This window comes from Dermochelys coriacea, chromosome 22, assembly GCF_009764565.3.
Source record: "Dermochelys coriacea isolate rDerCor1 chromosome 22, rDerCor1.pri.v4, whole genome shotgun sequence".
Lineage (NCBI taxonomy): Eukaryota > Metazoa > Chordata > Testudines > Dermochelyidae > Dermochelys > Dermochelys coriacea.
Window position 1 is genome coordinate 9,139,835 of NC_050089.1, and position 23,669 is coordinate 9,163,503.

The following is a 23,669-nucleotide window of genomic DNA, read 5'->3' on the forward strand; positions in this document are numbered from 1 at the left end:
GTTGGCCAGTCTCTGTGTCCAGACCCCTGCACATACATGCCCTCTAGGGTTCTGCAACGATCATACATACACCCTTATCCCACCACCTAGATACTTAAAAACTGCATAAGGGAAACTGAGGCACACCCACAATATTCAGAGGAAACATTAAGAACAGTCCCGCTTCGTCACACTTGGTGCTATGGAATTTCAGCTGAAGGTAACAGGATGGGGCAGGCTCCACAGAATCAGATAGATAGAAACTTGTTCCGTAGGACTGAAATACACCCTGCATGCTTAGGGTTGGGTTTGGATTTCAAAGGCTGCTATCTCCAGGTGTATCTGTCCCATAGGAAATCATTGCACCTACTTCTGCCTGTGAGGCCTCCTGTCAGGCAGAGGGAGATGCACTGGAGGGGATAGCTTTAAGTCAGGGTAGGTGCTCAACAGAAACCTAGTTGGCAGAGTATGGCCAGTGGATGAGCTTATCTGACTCATTTCTTTCCATCTGGCTGTTCTGGCTTCCTGTATTCTGGTCTACTTTGTGCTTCCCATCGCCATGGGAGGGTCCTGCATGCTGATGTATGCAGATGTAAGCCAGGAGCAAATCTAGCCCAGAAATGGAGTCCAAACCCAAATTCCTTATCCTAATGTAGCAGAATACTAGCTGAGGACCAGAACTTTGTGCCTCAGGCCCCTTCTGAGCTTCTCCCCAACCACCACCACCACCAAGCTGTAGAATTGGATGTTGCTATTTCAGTGTTCACTTTTTTTAAAAAAAATTGAATGCTACAAGAGGCTGTGTTAATTCGTAACAAAACTGTCATTCAAGCAGACAGTGTCCTGTTCTGCAGACAGATCTGGAGCCTTTTATTATGCATCTATTTTGATTTTTTGGAAACACCACCATCCAGTTGGCTACATACAGATAAGTTAGTTACAGACATTAAGGCCAGAAGGAACCACCAGATCATCTGGCTTGACCTCTGCACATCACGACCCAGCTACCCCTGCATTGAACCGAGTAACCTGGATTAGACCAAAGCATTACAGCACTCTAGAAACTAAACTGTTCTGTGCCACAGGTAGAGAATACGAGGGACTGGGGTTCACGAATGTCCAAAGCACCTTCAGTGGCAGGGATTGATTTTGAGAGACCCAGATGAATCTGGCAAGCAACCCACACCCTATGCTGCAGAGGGAAATGGGTGTGGGGGAGGCGGGAGTGGGGGAGGCACAAAACAAAACCCCTCCCATGGCCTCTGCCAATCTGGGGGAAAATTATTTTTTGGCCCTGAGCATGAGAGCAAAACCCACCAGCCAAGCATAAGAGAGAGAATTCCCTGTACTACCTCAGTGTACAGGCCACCCTTCCTGGTGTCCAATCTCCACCTGTAGCCATGTGTGATGTTTCAGAAGAAGGATTTAAAAAAAAACAAAAAAACCCAGAATATGTCAGTGAGGAAAAATTTCCTTCCTGACCAGTGCTTAATTTTGTAATGAAAGAGGTGCCGGGGATCAAGCAATTTTTTTTTACTTTCATAACTGACATGGCGAGCCCAAAAGTGTCAGCGCTATGAACTGCCAAGCCTAGAGGTGCCGTGGCTCAGCGCTGGCAAGCCTTGGCACAAATCAAGCACTGTTCCAGACCCTTGCACGTGTCCAGCTGAAGAACCGAAGCATGAGATGCAGGACATAAGAGAGGACCAGAAGAGAGCCCTTGGGCCACTGAACCCAAATTCCTGCTGTCACAATAAACCACATCATACCATACTGCTCATAAACTTACTTCTATCTTAAAACTAATCAGGTTTTTTGCAGCCACTACTTTTGGGAGGCTGTTCTAGAACCTTATTCCTCTGGTGGTTAGAAAACTTCTAATTTCCAACCTACATGTTTTTTATGTTTTAACAAGTCACTTTATTGGATGTAAGGTGTTACAAACGCAAAGAAACAAAGGTGTGATTTTTTTGGTACAGAATGACATTATCCAACAGTAGATGCATGCACTGCTGGGCAGCAAGCTAGGGGACCTACTGAAACCCATCGGTGGCCTATGCTGAGGCTTTAGTTCTCACTGTCACTGTCCCCCAGGGTGTGCTTGTCAAAGAGGTACTCTGCCATCCCATATTTGGGTGCCCCCATCTTGCGCAGTTTGGTCACATGCTCACCCAATTCTTTGATGGCCTTCACCTGCTCATCCAGGTAGTGGGTTTCAATGAAGTCACACAAATGAGGGTCATTCTTGTCAGTTGCCAGCTTGTGGAAATCAAGGAGTGACTGGTTCACATTCTTTTCCATGTATTCACAGGCAGATTTTACTCATTTCTTCTAGTGTCAACTTTCTCCTTTAAATTAAATAGCTCTTTTCCATCCCTGGTGTTTACACACAGAATATATTTGTGAAGAGCAATCATATCACCTGTCAGCCTTCTTTTGGTTAGGCTAAACAAGCCAAGCTCTTTTAGTCTTCTCTCATAAGATGGGTTTTCCATTCCCCTGATCATCTTTGTTAGTTTTCTTTGAATATGGAAATAGGTTCTTTGACAATTCACATTTTTAGGGAGGGGAGTGGTCGCTTTTCTTCATGGGAAAGGAAAGCCCAAATTAATGTAGCTACGTGGAAGAAATGGTTCTACCTAGAATCGCTTCCCAGTGAGCTGAACCCTGGAAACGTGTTTTGTTTTATAGATCATTGTGAATGGCTCTCTTATTTTATTTTATTTTATTTAGGCAAGTCTGCCAAACACAGTGGCTTTGTATGGTTACAAAGCATTTGGATGGCCGGCACTGTAGGAAGATACATAGATACTGCAGTAACAAGGGTTATAGGAAAGCCACAAGAGCAATATTATAGTTACCTAGTTACATTTTCAAAAAAATTCACTGATTTTGGATGCCAAGCTTGTGCTACTTTAGGCCCTGACTTTCAGAGGTGCTGAGTGCCTACAATCTCCATTGCTTTTAAAATGGAGTGATGGGTGGCCACTGTTTCTGAAATTCAGGCCAAAGATGTCTCATGTTAGGCACCCGCAAGTCAATGGCTACTCTGAGAAACATCAGCCTAAGTCCTGAGTGCAGCCAATGCTAGTGAAATTTCTCAAGCTGCCAGTTTATCAGCCTTGAGGATGAACCCAGTCTCCCTCCCTTTGAAAATGATTTCTTTCATATACAGTTGCATTGTGGAACAGAAGCATATCTGGGAAATGCTGGGTATGACTACTGAGCTGTCTGATCCTTTTGGCATACTGGTCCAGCTTTAGATCTTCAGTGAACAGGAGATGTGAAGGTGATTAATTCTTCACACTTTGGTCTCTGGCTCTGTTCACTTGCATATATGGATTGGATCTGTATCTCTGATCCTGTTTGCCTGCATGTGGGCTGTCTTTTGATGTGGCCATGTCAGACACTTCATGCTTGCTCCTCTTTTACTGTTATATGGGCTATTGTTCCTTTATTAGAGTGTAGATCCATTATTGTTGCACAAACGTACGGATCCTATGGATAACAGTGGTTTCTGACCCGTGGCCTGTCACGTTCTCTGTTGTTCAGTTTTATTACTTTTTTTTTTTTTAATGATTCAACAATAAATCCACTTGGTGTTCAATAGCTAAAGACAGCAGTAGCTCACGAAAGCTTATGCTCTAATAAATTTGTTAGTCTCTAAGGTGCCACAAGTACTCCTTTTCTTTTTGCGAATACAGACTAACACGGCTGCTACTCTGAAACCAGTGTCTAATTCAGGCTTCCTTTTCCAGGTATTACCCAGGCTTGCTGTTTGTTCCAGAGGCCTGTGAGAATGCTGTGCTACAGAGGTACCGTCTGTGCTTGCCAGCCAGCCCTTGCAATGCATTGGAAGTCTTAGATTTAGCTCCCTTGTAATGGCCTTGTCTTGTGTTCTAGGAGAGCTAATCACTGCAGATCCCCTGTGTGCAATCCCATGTAAGCCATGTGTTCTGAAATGTCCTCTTTACCTTCTGCCAGCATCCTCTAGTTAAAACTTGACTCTTAGTGTAGAAGACTACAAGAGGCTTAGCTAGTACCACCTCTAAATGTGACCTTTCTTTCTAACGCATTCTCAGCTGAGAATGGGAGCTATTTCTTGCATCTGACTGTGACCTTGTTTCACAGGAACAAACTGCCATTGTGCTTGTGGGCTGGGTTTGAAGTTATGGAATTTGGGTGGGCTGAAAAAGGCAACATGCCCGCTTCTAATTAGAAAGTCAACGGATATAAATTCTTTATAGTGACCTTTGAGAACTACTCATTTGAATCCTGCCGTAGACAATTGCACTGGGATTCCTAGAAGAAGTGGTTGAGGTTGGAGAAGCACTTCTGGGTGGTGTCTGGTCTTGCTTGAGGGTTACTGGATTGAGGCCTGGTAGATTAGAAGGCCATGCTAATGAGTACGATATGGCTGCTTCTATGAACGAATCAACTTGAAGGGAAATCAGATATAATTGTGACTATCTAAGCAGATAATTTAATTAAAAGGCTTGTGAATGTGATGTCTGTTCTGTTTTCTGCATTGGGTGTTTCTGATGATGTATGGCAGGATTAGAACAGGGAAGAACATCATTGTCTGAGTCTTCTTGGCCACCTGCTGAAATGTCAGGATTTTTATATATTAATGCAGAAAAATGAGTGACATTTTCCTGACTTGAACCTGCCTGAGGTAGAAGAACAGGGCACAAGCTCATCTGTCTCAGTATATCCTTATCTTTGGAAGTTTAAGCAAGTGTCTAGGCAAATAAATGCTTCTTTTTGGCATCTAGATGCCAGTATGCGTCCAAATGTGGATAACCTATTAAGGTGCCCATATCTGGGGAAAATGGAGCTCACAAAGTCCAATTTCCCACTGATACATTGTTGGAAAATCACCATTTGAAAAGGAAAGGTTCCCTGCTTCAGTGCTGCCCTATACGCTGTGATGACCTGTTCTTGCATCATGTTAGCCACGTGGAAACTGCCTTTAACTCTTAAGCATTCGATTCAGAGGTATTTCTGCACCTAGGATAATATCCGAGAAGAATTAGTGTAAGGTGACAGATTCATTTGTGTAAAGTGATTGGACCTATTAAAATAATTTACAGGGAGCAAAGGAGGTTTCCTGGAACAAGAAGAACTTGAAGGACTGCTAGTGGGAGACTCCCAGGCATTGGAGGTGGCCTGATAGACAGCATCAAAATTGACAATGAGAGGATTGGGATGAGGGGGAAATGGGAGCAGTGATCATGTTGGAGTGAGTTTATAGGGATTATTGGCTCAATTTATCCCTTTAGTGGAATTATGCTAGTGATGTATTCACTTTTTTTAAAAAACCTCAGAAATGCTCCCATCTTTCCTCTGTCTTTTCTGACCAAAGTGAGTAGGAAAGGGACCCAGCCACTCTTCCATGACTTGAAATATACAGCATCAGAGGATGCTAATTCTTCTAAGTATGCTTAAACAGCTCAGTTCTTCTCCAGAGCTAATAATAACTTAAGTTTGCATCATGGCTTCTATCCCAAATGACCTCAAAGCACTCTGCACATTATACACACAGCATGGTTGAAATGCAGCCACCTTTGGAATGGAGCACAATAAATCAAACTGCACATAAAATGCTAATACAAGAAGGGAAATCTTAACCCAGGACTCCAGGGGAAATCCCAGACTCTTACACAAAGAAGTCCTGGGCTCTTTGTATGCCCACAGAGGACAAAGAGGCTTTTAAGGGCTCATATGAAACACACACATGCAAACAACTGCATGGCGCACAATTTACTTTGGAAGGATTAAGGACTGAGTCGACCCTGCTAGGTGGGGTGAAATGAGCTGCATTGCCTGGGAGATCCTCTGCTAGAGTTCAGGTGTTGAAGTGCTTTTCTTCCTATTCTAGGTTTAACTGGAGCAGTCTGGTCCCCCTGCAGCTGTGGGGCAGAACACTGGGCCTGCAGGCGGAGGATTCTGAGTTCCGCCTTGAAGGCATGCGCTTCCGCATCTTCGGGGGCTCCATGCACTATTTCCGAGTCCCCAAGGAATACTGGAGAGATCGCATGGTTAAGATGAAGACATGTGGCTTGAACACCCTCACCACGTAAGTGCTACCTTCACTAACTGGGTCTTGCAGAGTGGCTATTTAAATAAGTGGGGATTTTGCCATTGACTAGAGCAAGTCCTAAAAGTGTCTTCTGTTCAAGTCATGAAAAAAAGGTTGGTTCCTTTCCCTGCTGCCCTGCACACGTTTTCCTGCCAGCAGGTTATCGGCCTTCCCCTGAATATGCTATCCAGCTAGCTAATTCCTTGCTCCCCTGAACGTTCTCCAGCTGATGGCTACCAGATCTAGTCCTGCTGGTGGCTCTGAGTCCCAAGGGCACCTCCTGTTTATTCCAATCTCTCTGCTGTGTAGCAGCAGCCCCTACCAACCAGATGTCTCTTCCTTGTTGTTAGCTGCTTCTGCAGGCCTCCAGGCTTGGACGTCTGTAGGAGCATCTGGAAACCAGAAGAGCTAGTATTTAAATGATGCAAGAGCTGTCCATGGAGAACCAGTAAGCACATATCTGAGAACTACTGCTCTCAACCAATATCATGTGGGGGCTTGAGCCGATGCTGGATTTGGGCCTGTTTAATCTTGCTCTTAAACTGATACCCTCAGTCCTGCATGGAGCAGACAGATTGAGCTGTTGTCTTTGAGAGTCTGGGGGGTATTGTGCAGTGTGCCCTTTGTGTTCTGTCCACAAGGAGCAAACAAGGGCCTGCTTGACTTGTGACCTTTACTCTGTTAACCACCTTCAGTTCTGCCAATCCATAAATCTGACTCTGACCTTCTCTAAAATTTATAATATACCTCAAGAACCTGCTCAGTTAGTCCTGGCTTTCCAGGTATGTCTGAGGGAGTCTGATGTGTCTGGTCACTCAGCACTGACACTGTGGCAAGGCAGGTCCAGGCTCTGCAGTTGCCAGTTAACATGATAATGGTTTGGAAATTGCTTCAGCCTTGTCAATGAAGAGAGATCTGGACACCAAAGACTAAATTCCAAGGTGAGTCTAACTAAACCTGTCCCTTCAGTGTGAAAGTCACAGCAACTTAGACTCGTTTTCATTTCGTTACTTAGACTCCCACTCTCTTGCCAACCTTTAACTGGCCTCCCTCCTTACTGATCCTCTGAACTTGATCCAGCGAGCCTAAGGGCATCTGAGCTGGTGTAACTCTCATAATAAAGGGCTGGAAGAAAGAAATGTAGGAAGAAAAGCATCTAACAGGAGAGTGTAAGAAGTGGGGTATAAAGATAGCCCTACCCTACTCTAACTGCTGGCTCCTCAGAGTGAAGTAACATCAACATATACCTCTTTACACAGGTGCACAAATAGTTGTAAGCTTGCCTGACTCTGTTCCTGGCTAGAAGGTGTGTGTGTGCATAAGAAGGGTGTGCATAAGAAGGCAGTGTATTGAGGAAGGGGAAGAGGGCCCACAGTCCTAGCCTCACTGTTCAGTGTATGAATTCCCAGTCCCTTGCTCCGACTCTGTGTTTTCAGGTACGTGCCGTGGAACCTTCACGAAGCAGCGAGTGGGAAGTTTGATTTCACCGGAAACCTGGATCTAGAGTACGTGATGCAATAAGTTGTGGGGAGGATTTGTTTTGTTTTTTTTCACTCTACTGCTATCACTGGTTAGAGTGTAGGGGGCAGGGCAGGGGGGTGGGGGAGGCAAGAGTAAGAACAATTAGCTTTGTGTGTTTGCATTTTTGTTTGCACCACAGGTGGCTTGTTGGATTTGAATGTGATTGTACTTAGAATAAAAATACATCCCTGATCCTGTCCAGTTGTAGGTTCACTGCCTCTCCCTGAGTAATAACTTTAGGATGCAGTTTCTGTTAAGGAAGGATAAAGTTGACTGCTAGAGAAGTGTTTCCATAGTAAGTGTGTGCTGCATAGATGGTCTTATAGGGACATTTAGAGAAATGTTCAGATCATTATCCACTTCCCTCTCCTCACCAAATAACCACCACATCAGGCAGTCCTGGTTTGTTTAATGCCTCCTTCCTAGGCCTCCAATGAAGACTATGCTAGAAGACTGTGGTTTGACATACTCTTTGGTTTTGGTTTCAAGGATAGTGGTCAGGAACTTCTCTCACAGTTGATTTCGGCAAGATTCAGGGCTGGTTTGCTTGTCAGCAGGGGGAAGGATGCAGGATTTGTTCTAAGTTTTGCTCTAGATAACATCTATAACAGGGTTATGACACATTCCCTGACCATATCATTGAGGCACACTCTATTGGGACCCTGCTCACAGCAACCATGTTTAGCAACTGTTTTGTTGAGCATGGAGCTGTTCCCAACCCATATATCCTCTTGGGTTAACCCCGTCAGTGTAGCCTAGTGGTTTAGAACAGGTGACTGGGAGTTGGGAGAAATGGCTTGACTCTGCCACTGACTGTGTGACCTTGAGCAAAGTACTCAGACTGTTTTGTGCCTTATCTTTCTCATCTGTAAAATGGGGACGGAAGAGAAGTGCCAAGTAATAGTATCTTACTAGACACTTCTAGGTTGGAGCAGCTATGCAAAACATCCACAAAAAGTTTATAGTTAGTCTGCGTTTGTGTTGGGGGTTTATTTGCAGGCTTGTTAATATGTAACAGGCCCATTATAAATCTCTGTTCTCTTTCCAAAGGCCTCCTCTCCTCATATGCTGTCTTACTCTTGCCCTTCCCCTTCCACCTTCAGCAACAGTGAGGGTCATCCATTGACTCTCGGCGTCACCCCCATGGACTTGGGGGGAGAGTGGTGATTGTGCTTGGTTCCATCTGTCAAGTGATGAATCATCTCTCTCTTCTGGGTAGAGGTTGCTCAGTTCACTCTTTGGGCAGCCTGCCTTCATGGTTAGGTCAGAACCACTCTGTTGTGTGGAGTCAGTGGGCAGTGCCAGTTAAATGGAATAATGGTATTGCTGCTGATCATGTGACTGCATTAAGCCTCTGTGCCCACTACCTCTCTCATTTTTTGAGGCCTTTGAAACCCACTGATTTGGATTCACCTCCTGTTGTTGCTACATCAAACTATTTTGTTTGACTTTGCTGCCTAGACAACATTATCATGGGTGCATTAGGAATGCACAGCAACCAGGTGGTTTTTTAGTGAGACAATAATTAATGTTGTCTGGATTTCCTAGGGCCTTCCTTACCTTGGCAGCTGAAGTTGGATTGTGGGTGATTCTGCGTCCGGGACCCTATATCTGCTCTGAATGGGAACTTGGTGGTCTTCCCAGGTAAGAGTATGCATGGTAGTCACATGGATTTGGGTACTTTGTTTGACTCAAATGCTCAGGCATTCAGCCCTTAACTTGAGACAGACTGTATATTTTGTGTTTGTAAGATCATAGGAACACACAAGCTCTCTGGGTCATGCAGCCCGGCCTCCTGCAGAGATTCAGAAATAATTTAGGAAATGATTAAATATTTCAGCCTGTGTATTCTGAGGAGATGGCCATGTCCCATAGCAGAAATATTCCCACTCAGTCATTGGTCCTTTCAGAGCAATACAAACAGTAGACAATTCTGAGATTAGAATTCTGCTGTGAACAGGTTTTTTTTTTTTTTTTTAAGGCTGTGGTGTTTAATGGTTAGAGCAGAGAATTGGCATTAGGAGATCCATGTTCTATCACTGACTCACTGTGTGACTTAGATTTACCTTCCTTATGCTTCAGTTTCCCCGTCTACAAAATACAGATAGTGATATTTGCAACTTGATGTAAGGATTCATTCACCCCAGGGTTCATTTTAATAGCCCTATAGGGACACACACACGATGTGGATGGGAGCAATAATGTCCCATGATTCCCTCATCCCTCTATTAGAACTTCTTTTAAAGCTCTGATCTCCTGAATACCTTTTTCCCTCCACAAAACCTCCACTTACAAGAAACTCACTAGATCTGTGAGGCTGTCATGACCAGTGGCAGCTCAGGCTGGTTCATAAGGCTGGGGAGTCAGTACATTTACCAGTTATCCCGCTGCCACTGCATAAGTGGAGTCTCATGTTTACAGCAGCCTGGTAATGGTAAGAGCCCCGAGAGTCAAATCTAACCCGTAAGCACTGAGAATCTCTCCTGGTTACCAGATCCCAATGGAACAGCTGCCAAGATTCAGTCTCACTTGTTTATCTTTTCTTGTCTTGCTCACGAGAGCTTTAACCTCTGTGGAGGAGCTTGGCTCAGATGAAATTTTGGGATGATCTCTCCCCACGTCTCTCTGTCTCACTTTTCCTGCAACTCACGCTCTCCTTGCTCTCAGACAAAATGAATTCAGAGTGTTTTGGCTATTTAATGCAATTAGAGTCATCTTATCAGGAGACTGAGTTTGATTAAGGCCCCTGGGGTATCCTCCTCCTGCAGGGATGTGAGGCTTTTGCCTAGATACTTTGCCACAACATGCAACAAACTGTTTTGTGCAAGCCTGGGGGCCCAGGTAGTAGCAGAATGTGCTGCCACCTGGGAATCAAAATTAAAGTAGAGTTTTGAGATTGTGAAGGTCTTAGAGATTCTCTCTTGTCCCATCCTTTCACCATCACTCATGATGCCATAGCTGCTTGTGATAACAGGAAGCAGTTGGTTAGAAATAATATTAGTTGAAAATGACTGCATTATTTGCTTATCCCAGGTCACTGTTGTAAAATATTTTGCACTCATAGAGCCCCTTTTGCCTGATAAAGTAAGTAATAGTATCCCCATTTTACAGTTCAGGAAACTGAGGCAAAGCATGGTTGTGACTTAGCCAGAGCCATACAGTTGCAGAGTGGGATGTAGAACCCAATAGTTCTGACTCTCGGATCCTTGCTCTTACCATTAGCCCAGGCTTTCTCCTGTAGGGACAGGCAATGAGCAGAATTACTGAGATTAGATTGTAATAGCTCTGCAGTATACTGCATTGGATACACGTTGATTGTTCCTTTGTTATCCCAAACAAACCAATTACATCCTGTAAACTTGCACTAGAAGTGAAGGGACGGATCATCTGAAAGGATGCTGTGTGTTGGAGTGGTGATTTGGAGGTGTTGGAAGCTTGGTTTAGGATGTATTTTTATGAAGGAGCATTGGTTGTAAGAATGCAGAAAACTTAAGAATACTCCTCTTCCTCCCTGTCACTATAGACTATGGAGGTCATAGGCTGCTCTCACAATTCACGCCCCACCTCTTTTTATCAAGGGCATATTTTTTTCCACCACTAATGGCTCAAGAATGATTCAGCTCCAAAACAAAGGACCTCTTTATCTTCTGAGATATAAGGCTTAGCCCATGAGGTATCATGAATGTGAACAGAATGGGACTGAGTCTCCCAAAGTACAGGGTTGACAGAGGGGGTGACGTGTGGTTAGAATCCAGAATCTTGATTTGGATTCGTTAACAAATGTAAGTGGAGGTTTGCACTGTAAACGTACTTAATGGGATTATTTTCAGGAAAGTGATTCTGTAAAAGTGTTCCTTTCTTACATGGAACATGCTCAAATGCCCCAAGGGATTCCTTTACATTCATGGCATAAATGTCTGAATAATGTTGCTCTCTGCTGCTAAATAGCTGCTGTGTTCACCTCCAGTGTCTCCTCCACCCTGCAGTCATGGGTGAAGGGATTTTAACTCGCATGCCCCTTCTGTCATAAAAGATGCTATATACATGTAAAGTGACAGTCATTATTCAGTACATCTGCTCCTTCTATGTCTTTGAGTCATTGATGCTGAACTGATGGCACAAGCATTCATTTTCCTGTTAGTGCTGCAGAGAGCACAGGGAGAGCAAACTGGCTTCTGTTCTGCCTCTTTTATTATCTACACTAATGTCTAAACTTCTGGTGCAGGATCTTTACTATTGGGACTGATGTTTGAAACAGAGATAATCCAGCTTGACATTGAGATCCCAAATGCTTTTGCAGAACTATTGCTAGGAAAAAGCCCTTTTGACTCGGAAACTGTGTGTTTTGATCTGGGAGTGAGTTAAAGAGAGAATAAAGCAAACTTTACAATGTGTCATTTAATGAGTCACTCAAACTGCACTTTGGCTACAGTTAATGTGAATCCGGGATAAAATCGCTATTGTCTGTGTACGTGTGTGTGAAGGCATTGGGTGGGTAAAAGTACAGGCCATGATTATGTCCTGAGTATATCTAGCTTAGAGTCTGATACTATCATGTGCTTTCTGAGAGATGTAGAGTACCCTCAACTCCCATCTAGCTCCCTGGGAGCTCAACACCTCTCAAGAAGCCCTCAGCACCTTGCAGGATGGAGCTGTTGCTGAGCCAGATGACCTAAAAATGGCAATTCTTTCTGCCTGCACTCCTGTGACGTGTAAGCAAGGGGCAGTAATGCATGCGGGCTGGAGCAGAAGTGGGTCCCCAATCGATTTCTTCTGCTGCTGCTTCTGCTGAACAGTTTCTGGTTAGTCTAGGAATCTCCTTCTATTCTCTCCTAGCTGGCTGCTCCAAGATCCTGACATGCAACTGAGAACAACCTACAAGGGCTTCACGGAGGCTGTGGATGCCTATTTTGATCACTTGATGGCCAGAGTGGTCCCTCTTCAGGCAAGTAAGATGCCTCACCTTCTCTTTCCAGGACTTGGCTGCTGTAAGCATTCGAGTCCACTCATCCAGCGGCAACAGGATAACTGGCAAACGTGCTGACTCCACCTTATGCACCAGCCTAGACTGCAGCTGGCCATGGTAGTCTCACAGATCTAGCGAGTTGCTTTTAAGTGGGCACTTGGGGGGCAATCCTAGCTCATCTTTTACTGAGTTCTGTGGAGGAAGAAGGTGCGCAGGAGGATGAAGCTCCCATTAGATTACTCTCTTCCTCCCAACCCTCCTCCTCCTCCCCCCAGCAGTGACAGTGCAGGTTTTTCCTAGCTTGGAAGGCAGAGGCTTTTCCACCTTAACTGCTGAAGTGTGATTTCCCCTCTCCTCCTCCATAGGCATTCATTTCTTGAGCCCAGGGCTGGTATAACCCCAGTTTCAGCTGCGGTAGAAACCCTGAACCTGGTGATCAGCTTCTCCCGTCTCTCCCTACAGTACAAGAAAGGGGGCCCCATCATTGCGGTGCAGGTGGAGAATGAATATGGTTCCTACGCCAAAGACCCTCAGTACCTGACCTACATTAAAATGGTAACGTTGGCACTCCCACCCTTCCCTGTGGCAGGCACCTCCCGAGCCTGCTCTTTAGCTTCCTTCTTTCCTGCACTCCTACAGACCTCTGCTGACACCTGACCACACCTGGAGAACCTCAGCAGGGTCAGTGCCTGATCCAGCTAACCTCCAATACCCATGCCCCTGTAGCAGGTGAAGTGATCCACCCTGTATCTCGATGGGGGTTGGGAGTGGGGAAAGAGGTCCTGTTTAACCTCTTCACTGCAGACAAGATCCCGAGTATGCTGACTGTTGCACTCCATGAGCTCTTCCCAGAAACACAGGGATACCCACCTGGCCCTGGGCAAGGCTGTCCCCTGGCTGTGCTCATTCCTGTTCTCCGGATCAGAAGCAGTTTTATGGTCGTTCTGAGGCATGCCTGATCCAATGCCTTCCCTGGGAGGGAGGTTTCTGTGAGCTAGAAACAAGCCTCCTCCTAAAACTCTGTAATCCGGAGGTCAATATTGGCCAGGCAGGCTAATTTGACTAAGGCCTCCCTCATCCTCATCAAGCAAAGACCGTGACCCAGTCTGGGCTTCTGAGCTGGGCGCAAATCGCTGGTGTGGAGGAGGCTGTGTTATCCTGGTGAATTGGATATGAGCCATGCTGACTTGCTTACCGGCTGCTGGCACAATACCCATTCTAGTGCAAATAATTAACTGGGGCCACTTTATAGCTCAGAGGGTCATCTTTCCTTGAGAATCTAAAGATCCTGTTATGTATGAGAGCGAAGTTCCTTGCTCAGCATCCTGCTGTGTGTGTGTTATGGGGGAGGTGTTCTGTTTTCAAATGCTTGTGCTGCAAATGTTTAAGATTCAGAGTAACTATTAAGATCTTGGGTTGAGTGAATGAAGACTGACCTTCTCTCATACATCCCTCGGCTTCAAACAGGTGTCATGGTCCTCTTTTTTGCCCCCTAAAGCCCCACTCCCTAGAGTATTGTGTTTACAGGCCCAGGTTTGCACCATAAACTCAATGTGTCCCCTGCTTTTCTGCCGTGGCATTGACAGCTCCTGCTTTAACCTTGCAGGTATTTCAGCCCCTTGTGCTAGAAGCCAGTTGGAGAGTTAACTGGATTAGTTCTGGCTCAGGTCATCTTACTCCTCACAACTAGCCTGCAAGTATTCAACTGAAGGAGTCATGTGGCGAGGTTCCTAATCCTCTTTGAATGTTCCCCTCCTGTGCTAACTCAGTCTTCACCTCCTTGGAGGGTTAAATGTGACTTGTCCCGGTTAACAGGCTAGAAGGTTGATTTCTAGCCTGAACAAAGAAAGTGAGAGTCATTTAAAAAAGTCTGTCGAGTTCACACTCCCACTTCTTATATCAAGTCATGAGCATGTAAGTAAATGGCTGTTTGGGTCCTATACCACTCTAGCATGGAGATGGCACTATTGCATTGCTTTGAGATCAGACTTTACAGTTTACCAGCCCGCTTGCTCACTTTTACCATGATGATGATGACGATGAAAGAGCTAGTAATATTTTCACTCACCTGTCAAAACAAATTACATGCCCCAGACAAGTGCGTGAATAGAATTTTGCAAGGCTATTTCCTTCTGGTCTGATATTGTGTGTGAAACCTCCTGTCTGAGGCTGTGTTGTCTAGTGGTTAGAGAGGAGACTAGGAAATCAGGACTCCTGGGTTCTGCTCTTGGCTTTGGATGAGAATGTGGTATAGTGTTGGTGCAGAGAGACTCCTGGGTTCTGTTCCTGGCTTGGCCCCTGTGTTTTGAGTATGATGGGCTGGTTATTTTACCTCCCTTTGCCCATCTGTGACTGTAGACTGACTTAGGTTTGTTGTTAACACAATGCAATCATCCTAAAATTCACATTTAAATTAAAAAACAAAACAAAACAAAAACAAAAAAGCCCCTTAAGGGTTCCATGCCCCATCACACCGTCAGGTGCTGCCTTTACCTTTCTGTGTCCTTGTCATGACTGCCTTCCAGCAGAAGGTACCAGCAGCCACCTTCCTCAAGGTACATGAGCATACTGCTGCTGTGATTATCTGAATACAGACACCTGTGTCTGCCTTTGACTCTGTTTCTAATTCTGGTTTTCCTGTTGCACTCTGAAATCCTGTAATGCATTTCAATGTGCAGCGACTCACTGTTTTTTTACTTACATCCAAGTAAAATAAATAAATAAATACAAAGCTAACATTAATGCAGCATTCTAGGAATATTAAATAAGTGCAAGTGAGAGAAATTCCAAAATTTCCACAGTAACTGAATTCTGCCCCACTATAAGTGTCTGTTAAGATATAACAGTGATCGCGAATCAATGTAATGATGAATGGAGATTGGCAGAGAAACTGGAACCAGGCCAATGTATCTCTGAAATGTCTCTTTAAGTTCTCAGTCATAACATTGATTTAATGCAACTTTCCTTTGTGCAATATGTAAATGTTCGTCATGTAAGTGCTTTACAGACATTAGCTAATGAATCCTTGCAGGTAACTGGTTCAGACTGAGATGTATTTATCCCCGTTTTACTCCGTGGTAAAAGTAGAATGGAGAACTAAGAGAAGTCACCATTCAGAGCTTACCATTCAGGGATTCTCTTGGCATAGTTACCTATGACCTTTTGCCCAGAAATGAATGAGAGATGTGACCATTACTTGGTGATTCTGCTAACTCGCACTGCTCTTCTATATTAAGTGGTAGGAAGGCAGACTGTTTTTCTTTGCCTCTTTCCCCTATATTCCCCTTGCAGTTGGAAGCAGCGGAATTACCAGATACGTTCAAAATATTGCCCAACAGGGATACATAATCGTGAAATTTGGGAGGGCCAATCCAGTCAAATAAAGAATCTCACTGGGACAAAAATGAAGGGAGGCAGAATAGGAGGCTGTGATAGCTTCAAAATATATATACTTCAACCACTTCTCTTCTTTTAGTAAAGTGTGACAGCACGTCAAAGGGAAGGAGCCTGCTCCCATTGAAATGAATGGGGATTTTGCCATTAACTTCAATGAAAACAGGAATAAGATGTGGTTTGATATTTACATAGCCCATTTTGGCCATAAAGTAGCACAGTGGTTTATTGTGAAGTCCACAGCTATGGCCCCAGATGAAACTTCTTCCATTTCTTTCAATGGGTGGACAAAAAATAGTTTGGAAGAGTCCAGGCAAGAGGTCTGTCCCCTATCCTCCTTCCTCCACCCTAAAGAAAGATGGTACTGAACTTGTACCTCCTTCGTGTGCCGGTGAAATGTTAAATTCAGGTCCCACCCGACACAATGGGTTTTTTTTTTTTTGTTTTTTTTGTTTTTTTTCCCATTTAGGCCCTGTTAGACAGAGGGATTGTGGAACTGTTAATGACTTCTGACAACAAGGATGGACTCGCCTCTGGCTCTGTAGAAGGAGGTATGTGGCATTGCAGTGCTTTTCAAGGGGAAAAGTTAAAGCTACTCTTCTAGTCTGGAATGGTGGAAAAGGCTGATGCCTTAAATGAGGGGAGGTTCATTTTCTTAGGTACATCTTTATTATTTATTAATTTTTGTGTTGCGTTAGCACATAAGAGCACAAGTCAAGGACTGGAATCCCATTGTGCTAGATGGTGTACAAGCACAGAACTAAAAGAGAGTCCCCAAGAGCTTAGTGCACACTCCTTTTCAATGTAATGACTGGGATATGGATGGCAGCAGAGTTGCACCATGGCTATACAGCATGTTGGAGCACTGAGGAGCTATATATCACTTTCAGACCATGTGGAGGAGTCAAGGGCTGATAGGGATGAACAGCTTAGATATAATAATGTTTAACCATGTATAGCTACCTCGTCCTGTTTGGTGATGAGCATCTGCAACTTCCATTAGAGTTCTTTGGAAGATGTAAGAGATCAGATACCAAGAGGTGTTGAGCAAAGAGGTTGAAATTGCGGTTGATGGTAAAAATACTGCCCTAGCTATTTATTTCAGTTTAACATATTAAAAATGCCTACATGTAAGCACTTGGTACCCTAACAATTATTAAAAGAGCAATCACCTTTTGTTAGGATTTTGGATTTTACATTAAAAGTCAGAAGACCTCATTAAAAGCTGAAATGGGAGACTGAAATTTACCACTCTGAAAGGGTTGAAAATAGTTTGTGGAGGCGCAGGCTGGCTAGCCGTGGGTTGCTGTGGCATCTGTGTGCTTGTCCCTAGAGCGTGGAGCTTTTGAGGTGCGAAGAGAAGTGGGGAGGGACAAGTTGACTTTTCTGATATAAATCACTTTAAAAAATCAGTCCTCCTAACGAGCTATAATCTCCCTGAAAATAACTCCTAGAAACCCAGTTTAGCACCTAGCCATGCAGAAACCCAGATGCATGAGCTCCGGTTTCTGTGTTCTGCATTTGATGGTGTTGTATACAGCACTATATTGAGATGTTGTTTTTTCTATGCCTGATCCTGTAACTAGCCCTTAATCACTTCACTATTCCCATTGACTTCAATGGGGCTACCCATCTGAGTAATGATTACTCTCCTGTGTAACGGTTTGCAGGTCCCAGGGCTGTGTTAGTCATAAGTAAGGCAACGAGTCTTTCACGGAGGTCACGGATTCCGTAGTCCTCCGTGACTTCTGCAGCGGCAGGTGTGGCTGACCCCAGGGCCTCCCTAGCAGCTAGCCCTGGCGCTGCCCTGGAGCAGCGGTCTAGGAGCAGTGGCAGGGCCCTGGGCCTTCCCTCCCATTCCCAGAGCCACAGCGGGGGGGGGTCTCAGACCACTGCCCCCCAGCAGCAGTGGCATGCTGGAGCCTCCCCCACCCACTCCCAGAGCAGGAGTAGTGTTGCCAGAGTGCCCCCCCCCCCCAGCAACTACGATTTAGCCACGAGTATTTTTAGTAAAAGTCATGGCCAGGTCATGGGCTGTGTCTTTTTGTTTATTGCCCGTGACCTGTCCATGACTTTTACTAAAAATACTCGTGGCTAAATTGTAGCCTTGGTCACAAGTGCTGCTGATGTTCAGTCCAGACAGAAATGCATGGAGATCACAAAATAAGAGATGTTCCCCACTCTTCTTTGCTCTTATGTTTTAAATAAATAAAGTGGGGGGAATGCATTCTTCGTGTAACTCTGAAGCTTGTGGAGTTGCACCCTGACTTCGTGTAGCCTGTTCCAGTTTTTCTTTCAGCTACAGCAGTTTCCAGCCTTGTCCACACAGGGTCACTCTCTCCCTGCCAGTGAGCTCAGCGTTTGGAAGGGGTGGGGGTGGAAATCCCCTTTGTAGCTTACGTTGCCTTTCCTGGGAATGTTTACCGCCTGGGAGCTCTCTCTCGTGCGGAGTTGTCTTTTCCAGAGGGCTGTATGATGAGAGGGCTTTGATACCAATTCGCCTTTTAGATGTCATAACAATCTGCTCATTAGAGTCAACATGTCAAGTAATCAGGAATGCAGAATAACTAGGGCTTCAAGTGATGCTGCAGCAGCAGCAAGGTGGCTGAAAACAGAAAAGGGAAGGTAATAGCATCTGCTTTAGAATTAGGCAGAAAGATGAGAGGAGAAACTGCTGCCATGAGGCTGGAGAGGAATATAAAGCCATGGTCCTGAGGCCTGGTTCATTCTTCTCGTCAGTGGAGGCTTGGTTTCCTTATAAAACATGTGCGTGATTCCCATTGATGCTAGTGGCTGACAGGTGCCTTGCAGAGAAGAATATCCATTATGGAAGGGCATCTGCCCCAGTGTGTCGTAGCCAGTCTGGTAGTTGTCTCCTAGCCCCTGCTCTGTGGCCGTAAAGGACCCTGCTGGCAGCAGAATCAGTGTAGTGGTGGGAGCAAGGCTTCTGATGGTGTGCATCCCCTCCACACGCATGGACACAGCATATGCCATATGCTGCAGCTTTCTGGGGGTAGCATTGAAGCCTGTTGCTCGCAGTCTGTATGGATCCATCAGCCATCAACTTGGGCTGAGGAAGGAGGTGCAAGAGCTGCAGAGGTTCCTTGAACCCTGAGGCTGGCGTTGTAATGCCAAGAAGCTTCAGTACATCTCCACAGGCTGGAATAGGGTAAAGTATCTCCTGCACAGCAATCCCCAGCATCCAACCCAGTTCATCAGGCAGGGCCCTGGGAGCAGGCTTTGCATTGCTGTGTAGATTATCTATTACAATTTCAATCAAGGGTGTAGACACGGGGCTGTGGGTGGCTGTTGTTGGGGCATCCTATCAAAAGCTGCCTCTTGTACTCGGTGAAGATGGGAGGTGCTTCAGACAGGGAAGGAGAGCTTCCAGAAAACCTAGTTAGCTAGTTCAGCATTATATCTGGGTTTGCTCTGTCGCTCCCCAGTATCTTTGATAGCTGCTCAGCAATATATTGCTAATTCCGAGTGGACAGGTGGCCTCATCCCATATAAACTACCATTACACTCTGCACTAATTGGCAATCTCGTTGGAAGTCTTGACAGTGAACTTAAGGGCTAAATGCGCCACAGAATCCAAATTCCTGGTTCCTCCAGGTCAGGACTGAAGTGCACTGGGGGGGGATGTGTGTAAAGCTTACCCCGCTGCTGCCCATGCTGTACCAAATCTGAGTATTTGGGCTCGATTTTGTTCTCCCACCAGTTTCAGTGGAGTTCTTGATTTGCACTGAGAGCAATATTGGGCACCTTGTCTTCAGGGCTTTCAACCAGTGCGTTCCACCAGCAATAAACTCATGTTTTGTTTTTGCAAAAGAAATGACTTGCTTGTCTGTACCAAAATCTCAGGGTTTACACATTGGTTACAGAAATCTGTGAAAATCCAGGTAAAAATGGTGAAATGCTGGCTCTGGCTCTTGTAAATATTCTGTTTGAATCATTGTGCTTGACAGAACAGGGGCTGGAGCTGATGCCAGCTCTCTTTTAGATTATTGTGGAATAATGTACTTCTGTATTAACAATACTTTACCACTGCTCCTTACTTCGCAGAACTCTTGGGCTGGAATGTCTTAAATGTTAGGCAAGGGCAAGAGAAGAGTTAAGGGTTCTTCACACCACAGCCCCTGTTGGGTTGAGGAATATTGGTAAATGGGCAGCCATGTATGTTGTTTCAAAGACAGGTCCTTGTCAAAGTGCCATGTGCACTAGTTCTCCTGGACTATGCAGTGCCTTTCACCCAGCATGTAACGAGCATAATCTAGCTGTCGGCTTGTTTCCAGGAAAACATGGTGTGTCTCCCTGCTGAGATGTAGACTTTAATTGGGAGAGCTATCTGGCTTATTTGTATTGTGGTTTCTCAATTCCTCTCTTGTTCACCTACCCCCACAGAACCGTTAAGCTGTAAGTGTCTGCCAGGGATAGAGTATCCTGCAGCTAAAGCCTGGGAGATCAGAATTGCCTCCAGATATGATTTCTAATAATAACAGTTCTCCTTTATGGTGCCTTTCATCCAAGGATCTCCACGTGTTTTACTGATACTAATTAAGCCTTGGGTGGGCTGCTGTTATTTCTTGCTTGTATCTCTGTGTGACCATTCAGAGCTAGAAATGTGGCCTGCAGCTATTCCGCTGTTTGTTGAAGTCCACAAGCTGAGAAGCTTCATGATAGGTCAGAATTTGGATCGGAGACTTCCAAGGAGCACCCAGGCGTGCTGCAGGATGTTGTGTTAATGATTCAGTAATTGGCTTATTTTCCCTCTGAGTTGGTGACGGGTTGATGCCCCGTCCTGGTATATGGAAACGTTCCATCAGTTGAGGGGATTGATTTATCAGCCCTAGTGAAGACTCTTGTTTCTCAACAGCTTTGGCTACTGTTAACTTTCAGAAGGTGGATTCCAGCTTCCTGGTCTATCTCGACACAGTACAGGTAAGATGAGAAGATTTGTCTTTGTTCAGCCTATTCTTATCATTGAAAAATTGCCATCCAAGCACTGATACCTTACTTTTGTGGTGGATGCTCCAGGCTCCTCTTCCCTTAGGGCCATATCCCTTTGAAGTCAATGAAAAGTTTCCAATTGATTTCAGAGGAAGTTGGATGGGATCTTAATGGGGCTGCACCCCAATGCTCACTTACTGCTTGCTTTCCTGTATGGTTGTGGAGCTTGGCTAGTGTTCACAATCTGGGATCTCTCTTTGGAAAGCGGGGGGATAGACTGTGCGCCATTGCATCAGAAATTCTACAGCTGAGGCCCGGCTCTGGTATAATTCAGAGAGAGAGAGACGGGCTGCAGATCAAGCTCTGAATTTCTGAATGCCTCAAAGATGGGGATGTTTGGATCTAGGGTTCTGGTTCAGCCCATTATGGGTGAATCCTAATTTTATTATATTCATTGGTACTTATGAAATTGGGGGTTTGGGCAGCTGGGAGCTTCAGAACTCTTAAGAGCTTAGTTTCAGCCTCACAGAGATTAGATATTCAGGACAGAAGCCCACAGTTTTTCAAGAGAACAGCTGCAGTCATTGCAGCCCTGAGGGGACACAGCCAACCTCCAGGTTACTGAGAATATGGAAAACATGGGTAGCACTGCATAAAGCTACAGGCTGTTTGCAAAATGCAGATTTAGATATGGGTTGGGCATTCAACAGCCAGCCAGCTTCTTCCCCCCACTTTTCCCCGTGTTTGGATAGCGGGGCACTAGTCCAGCTGCAATCTCGAGGGAATGGCATGGTGGGTATGAGTGTGGTGGAAAAGCAAGATGCTGCGATGTCCCCGATAGACTTGCTACATCACAAAGCCACCAGCAACATGTGATTAAATTATCCCCCTCGCCCAGATTGAATTTGCAGCATGAGGTCTGTGTTTGTCTGTCCTTTTTAGTGCTTAACAGATTTGAACGTCTGGTAATTCCTTTTTCTAATATTGAGTGATCAATTAAACAATTAAAGTGAACAAGTTTTGGCAGGAGAAGGCAGGACTCCACAGCAGCCTTTCTGGCAAGTGTGTCCTTCGTAGCCGTAACCGAGTGCCTCGTGCACACTGGTGGGGAGAGGAGATGGCATTCTGAAGTGTTCTGCTGGTGGAGCCCTTGGGAATCTGTGAGCAGATTTCCTATTTCCAGGTCCTGGTCTGATTCCCCTCACTTGGGTTTCCATTGTTCCATGACATATATGCAGCTATTGATCCACTGAAGAGAGGCCAGAATAATTTCACTTTGGCAGCAGGGAGTTGGGCCTGACTGCTTTGGCAGCATTCCTATTCTCCACGTTCTCTTTGCTTTTGAGTATTAATCTGCAGGTACCACTGGATTTTGGAACTGGAGACCTCCTTTCCTGCAACTTGAGGGCTCTCTAAACAAGTGGAGATAGCCTGATGCTTGTGTGTTTCATTTAAAGAAGATTGTGCTGTTCTTCCTGACCCACGGGAGCCTGGGCATTGGTCTGTTCCTGGCTTGAAATACCTTATACCTGTCCTATAAAGGTTAATTGTAGCCAGCTATCTCCGAAAGCCAGAAATCTTATCTCCTGAAGTGTTTATTAATGGGGAGGTGATGGGAAGGTTCTTTGGACTCCTACTAAATATCCGAGGGATTAAGGGTAATTTAAAGTTTTAAATCCCCTGTGTATCAAATTTTTTTGTGGGGTGGACTAAGTGTTTCTTAAATCAAGTGAACTCACAAAGCAGAGTGAAGGCTCCTTCTGTTTGCCAAGCTGCTTGGTTCACACACAGTCACAGCCATGTCGAGATCAGGATAAAAATAAAAGTATTGTGCCTATGACACAGCCAGCCAAGTCAGGGTCAGGCTGAGCAGTGTCGTGGTTTCAGAAGCATTTAATCATTGAGGGGCCAGTGAGTTGCCAATCAGGCTACGCTGAAGCCCCTGCGAGGGGCCAGTGCACAGTAATAGAGGTTTCAGTCTCCTCTGATAAAGCAAATTCAACATGGCAGCTCATTACAGCAGCTTCAGTGGGAACTTTGGGTGCATGATTCCATATTTGAAGGGCTCCACCAGCCATTTAGGCACGTCCCTAAATGTTCCTGCTTGTCAGTCTGAGAACTGGACTCCCTAATTTAGCCACTCAGGCTTGGAAACCGGGTTCTCTATTTCGGTGCCTTTGAACAGCGGGTTCTGGCAATTGAAAAAGGCGGTCTGGATTGTAGAGTTCATGGAACGGACTCCATGAACTGTCTGGGCCTGGTATGTGTTGCCGCTGTTTGCTCTCTCCTCTATTATTCTAGCTTTGCCATCCTACCTCGCTCCTCCCCTTCTATCTCAATCTTAGCTGCTATACAGCTTTGCCAGCAAGTTCCAGTCTTCACCTGCAATGCCCCCACCGCCTGCTGTTCCAGTCCAGGGTCCTACTCAACTCTGCTAATGCACCTCAATCCTGATCTGCAGCCCTCACACCTCCGTTCCAAGCCTGAGCCTCTCCTAAGCGTGTAATGCCAGATGGTATGGATAAGCTAAGGTGGTGAACTGTATTAGATTTCAGACCCAAATCAAATTTAAGCAAAGGACACCAAGCACTGGATTAACCCATTGTGTACTGTACTTTGTCCTTTTGTAACTGATACAGTGGGGCGGTGGAGGTGATGTCTTGAGTCTGTGTCAAGCAAACAGTAGTAGCTTCATTCCTATCCTCACCTGGGGTGATTCACCACTCTAACAGTCTTTTCTCTTTAACGACTTGGGTATCCCGGTCCAAAACTGATCAG

At 45.3% G+C, this 23,669-nt stretch overlaps 1 protein-coding gene across 4 annotated transcripts in view; it reads left to right on the plus strand.

Annotated features, from left to right (window-relative positions):
* Positions 1 to 23,669, plus strand: part of GLB1L2 (galactosidase beta 1 like 2) — a 51,752-nt gene that overhangs the window by 8,264 nt on the left and 19,819 nt on the right. For 2 of the 4 annotated variants that reach the window (XR_006276611.1, XM_038381028.2), the window contains exons 2-9: positions 3,738 to 3,794; positions 5,861 to 6,058; positions 7,498 to 7,566; positions 9,131 to 9,226; positions 12,419 to 12,527; positions 13,011 to 13,103; positions 16,411 to 16,492; positions 20,818 to 20,882. Coding sequence is in view for 3 of the 4 variants with exons in the window: in XM_038381028.2 (XP_038236956.1) it covers positions 3,738 to 3,794; positions 5,861 to 6,058; positions 7,498 to 7,566; positions 9,131 to 9,226; positions 12,419 to 12,527; positions 13,011 to 13,103; positions 16,411 to 16,492; positions 20,818 to 20,882 (769 nt within the window). In the remaining variant the exon portion in view is untranslated. The remainder of the gene's footprint in view (positions 1 to 3,737; positions 3,795 to 5,860; positions 6,059 to 7,497; positions 7,567 to 9,130; positions 9,227 to 12,418; positions 12,528 to 13,010; positions 13,104 to 16,410; positions 16,493 to 20,817; positions 20,883 to 23,669) is intronic. The other 2 variants (XM_038381033.2, XM_043500825.1) reach the window with 1 other exon arrangement.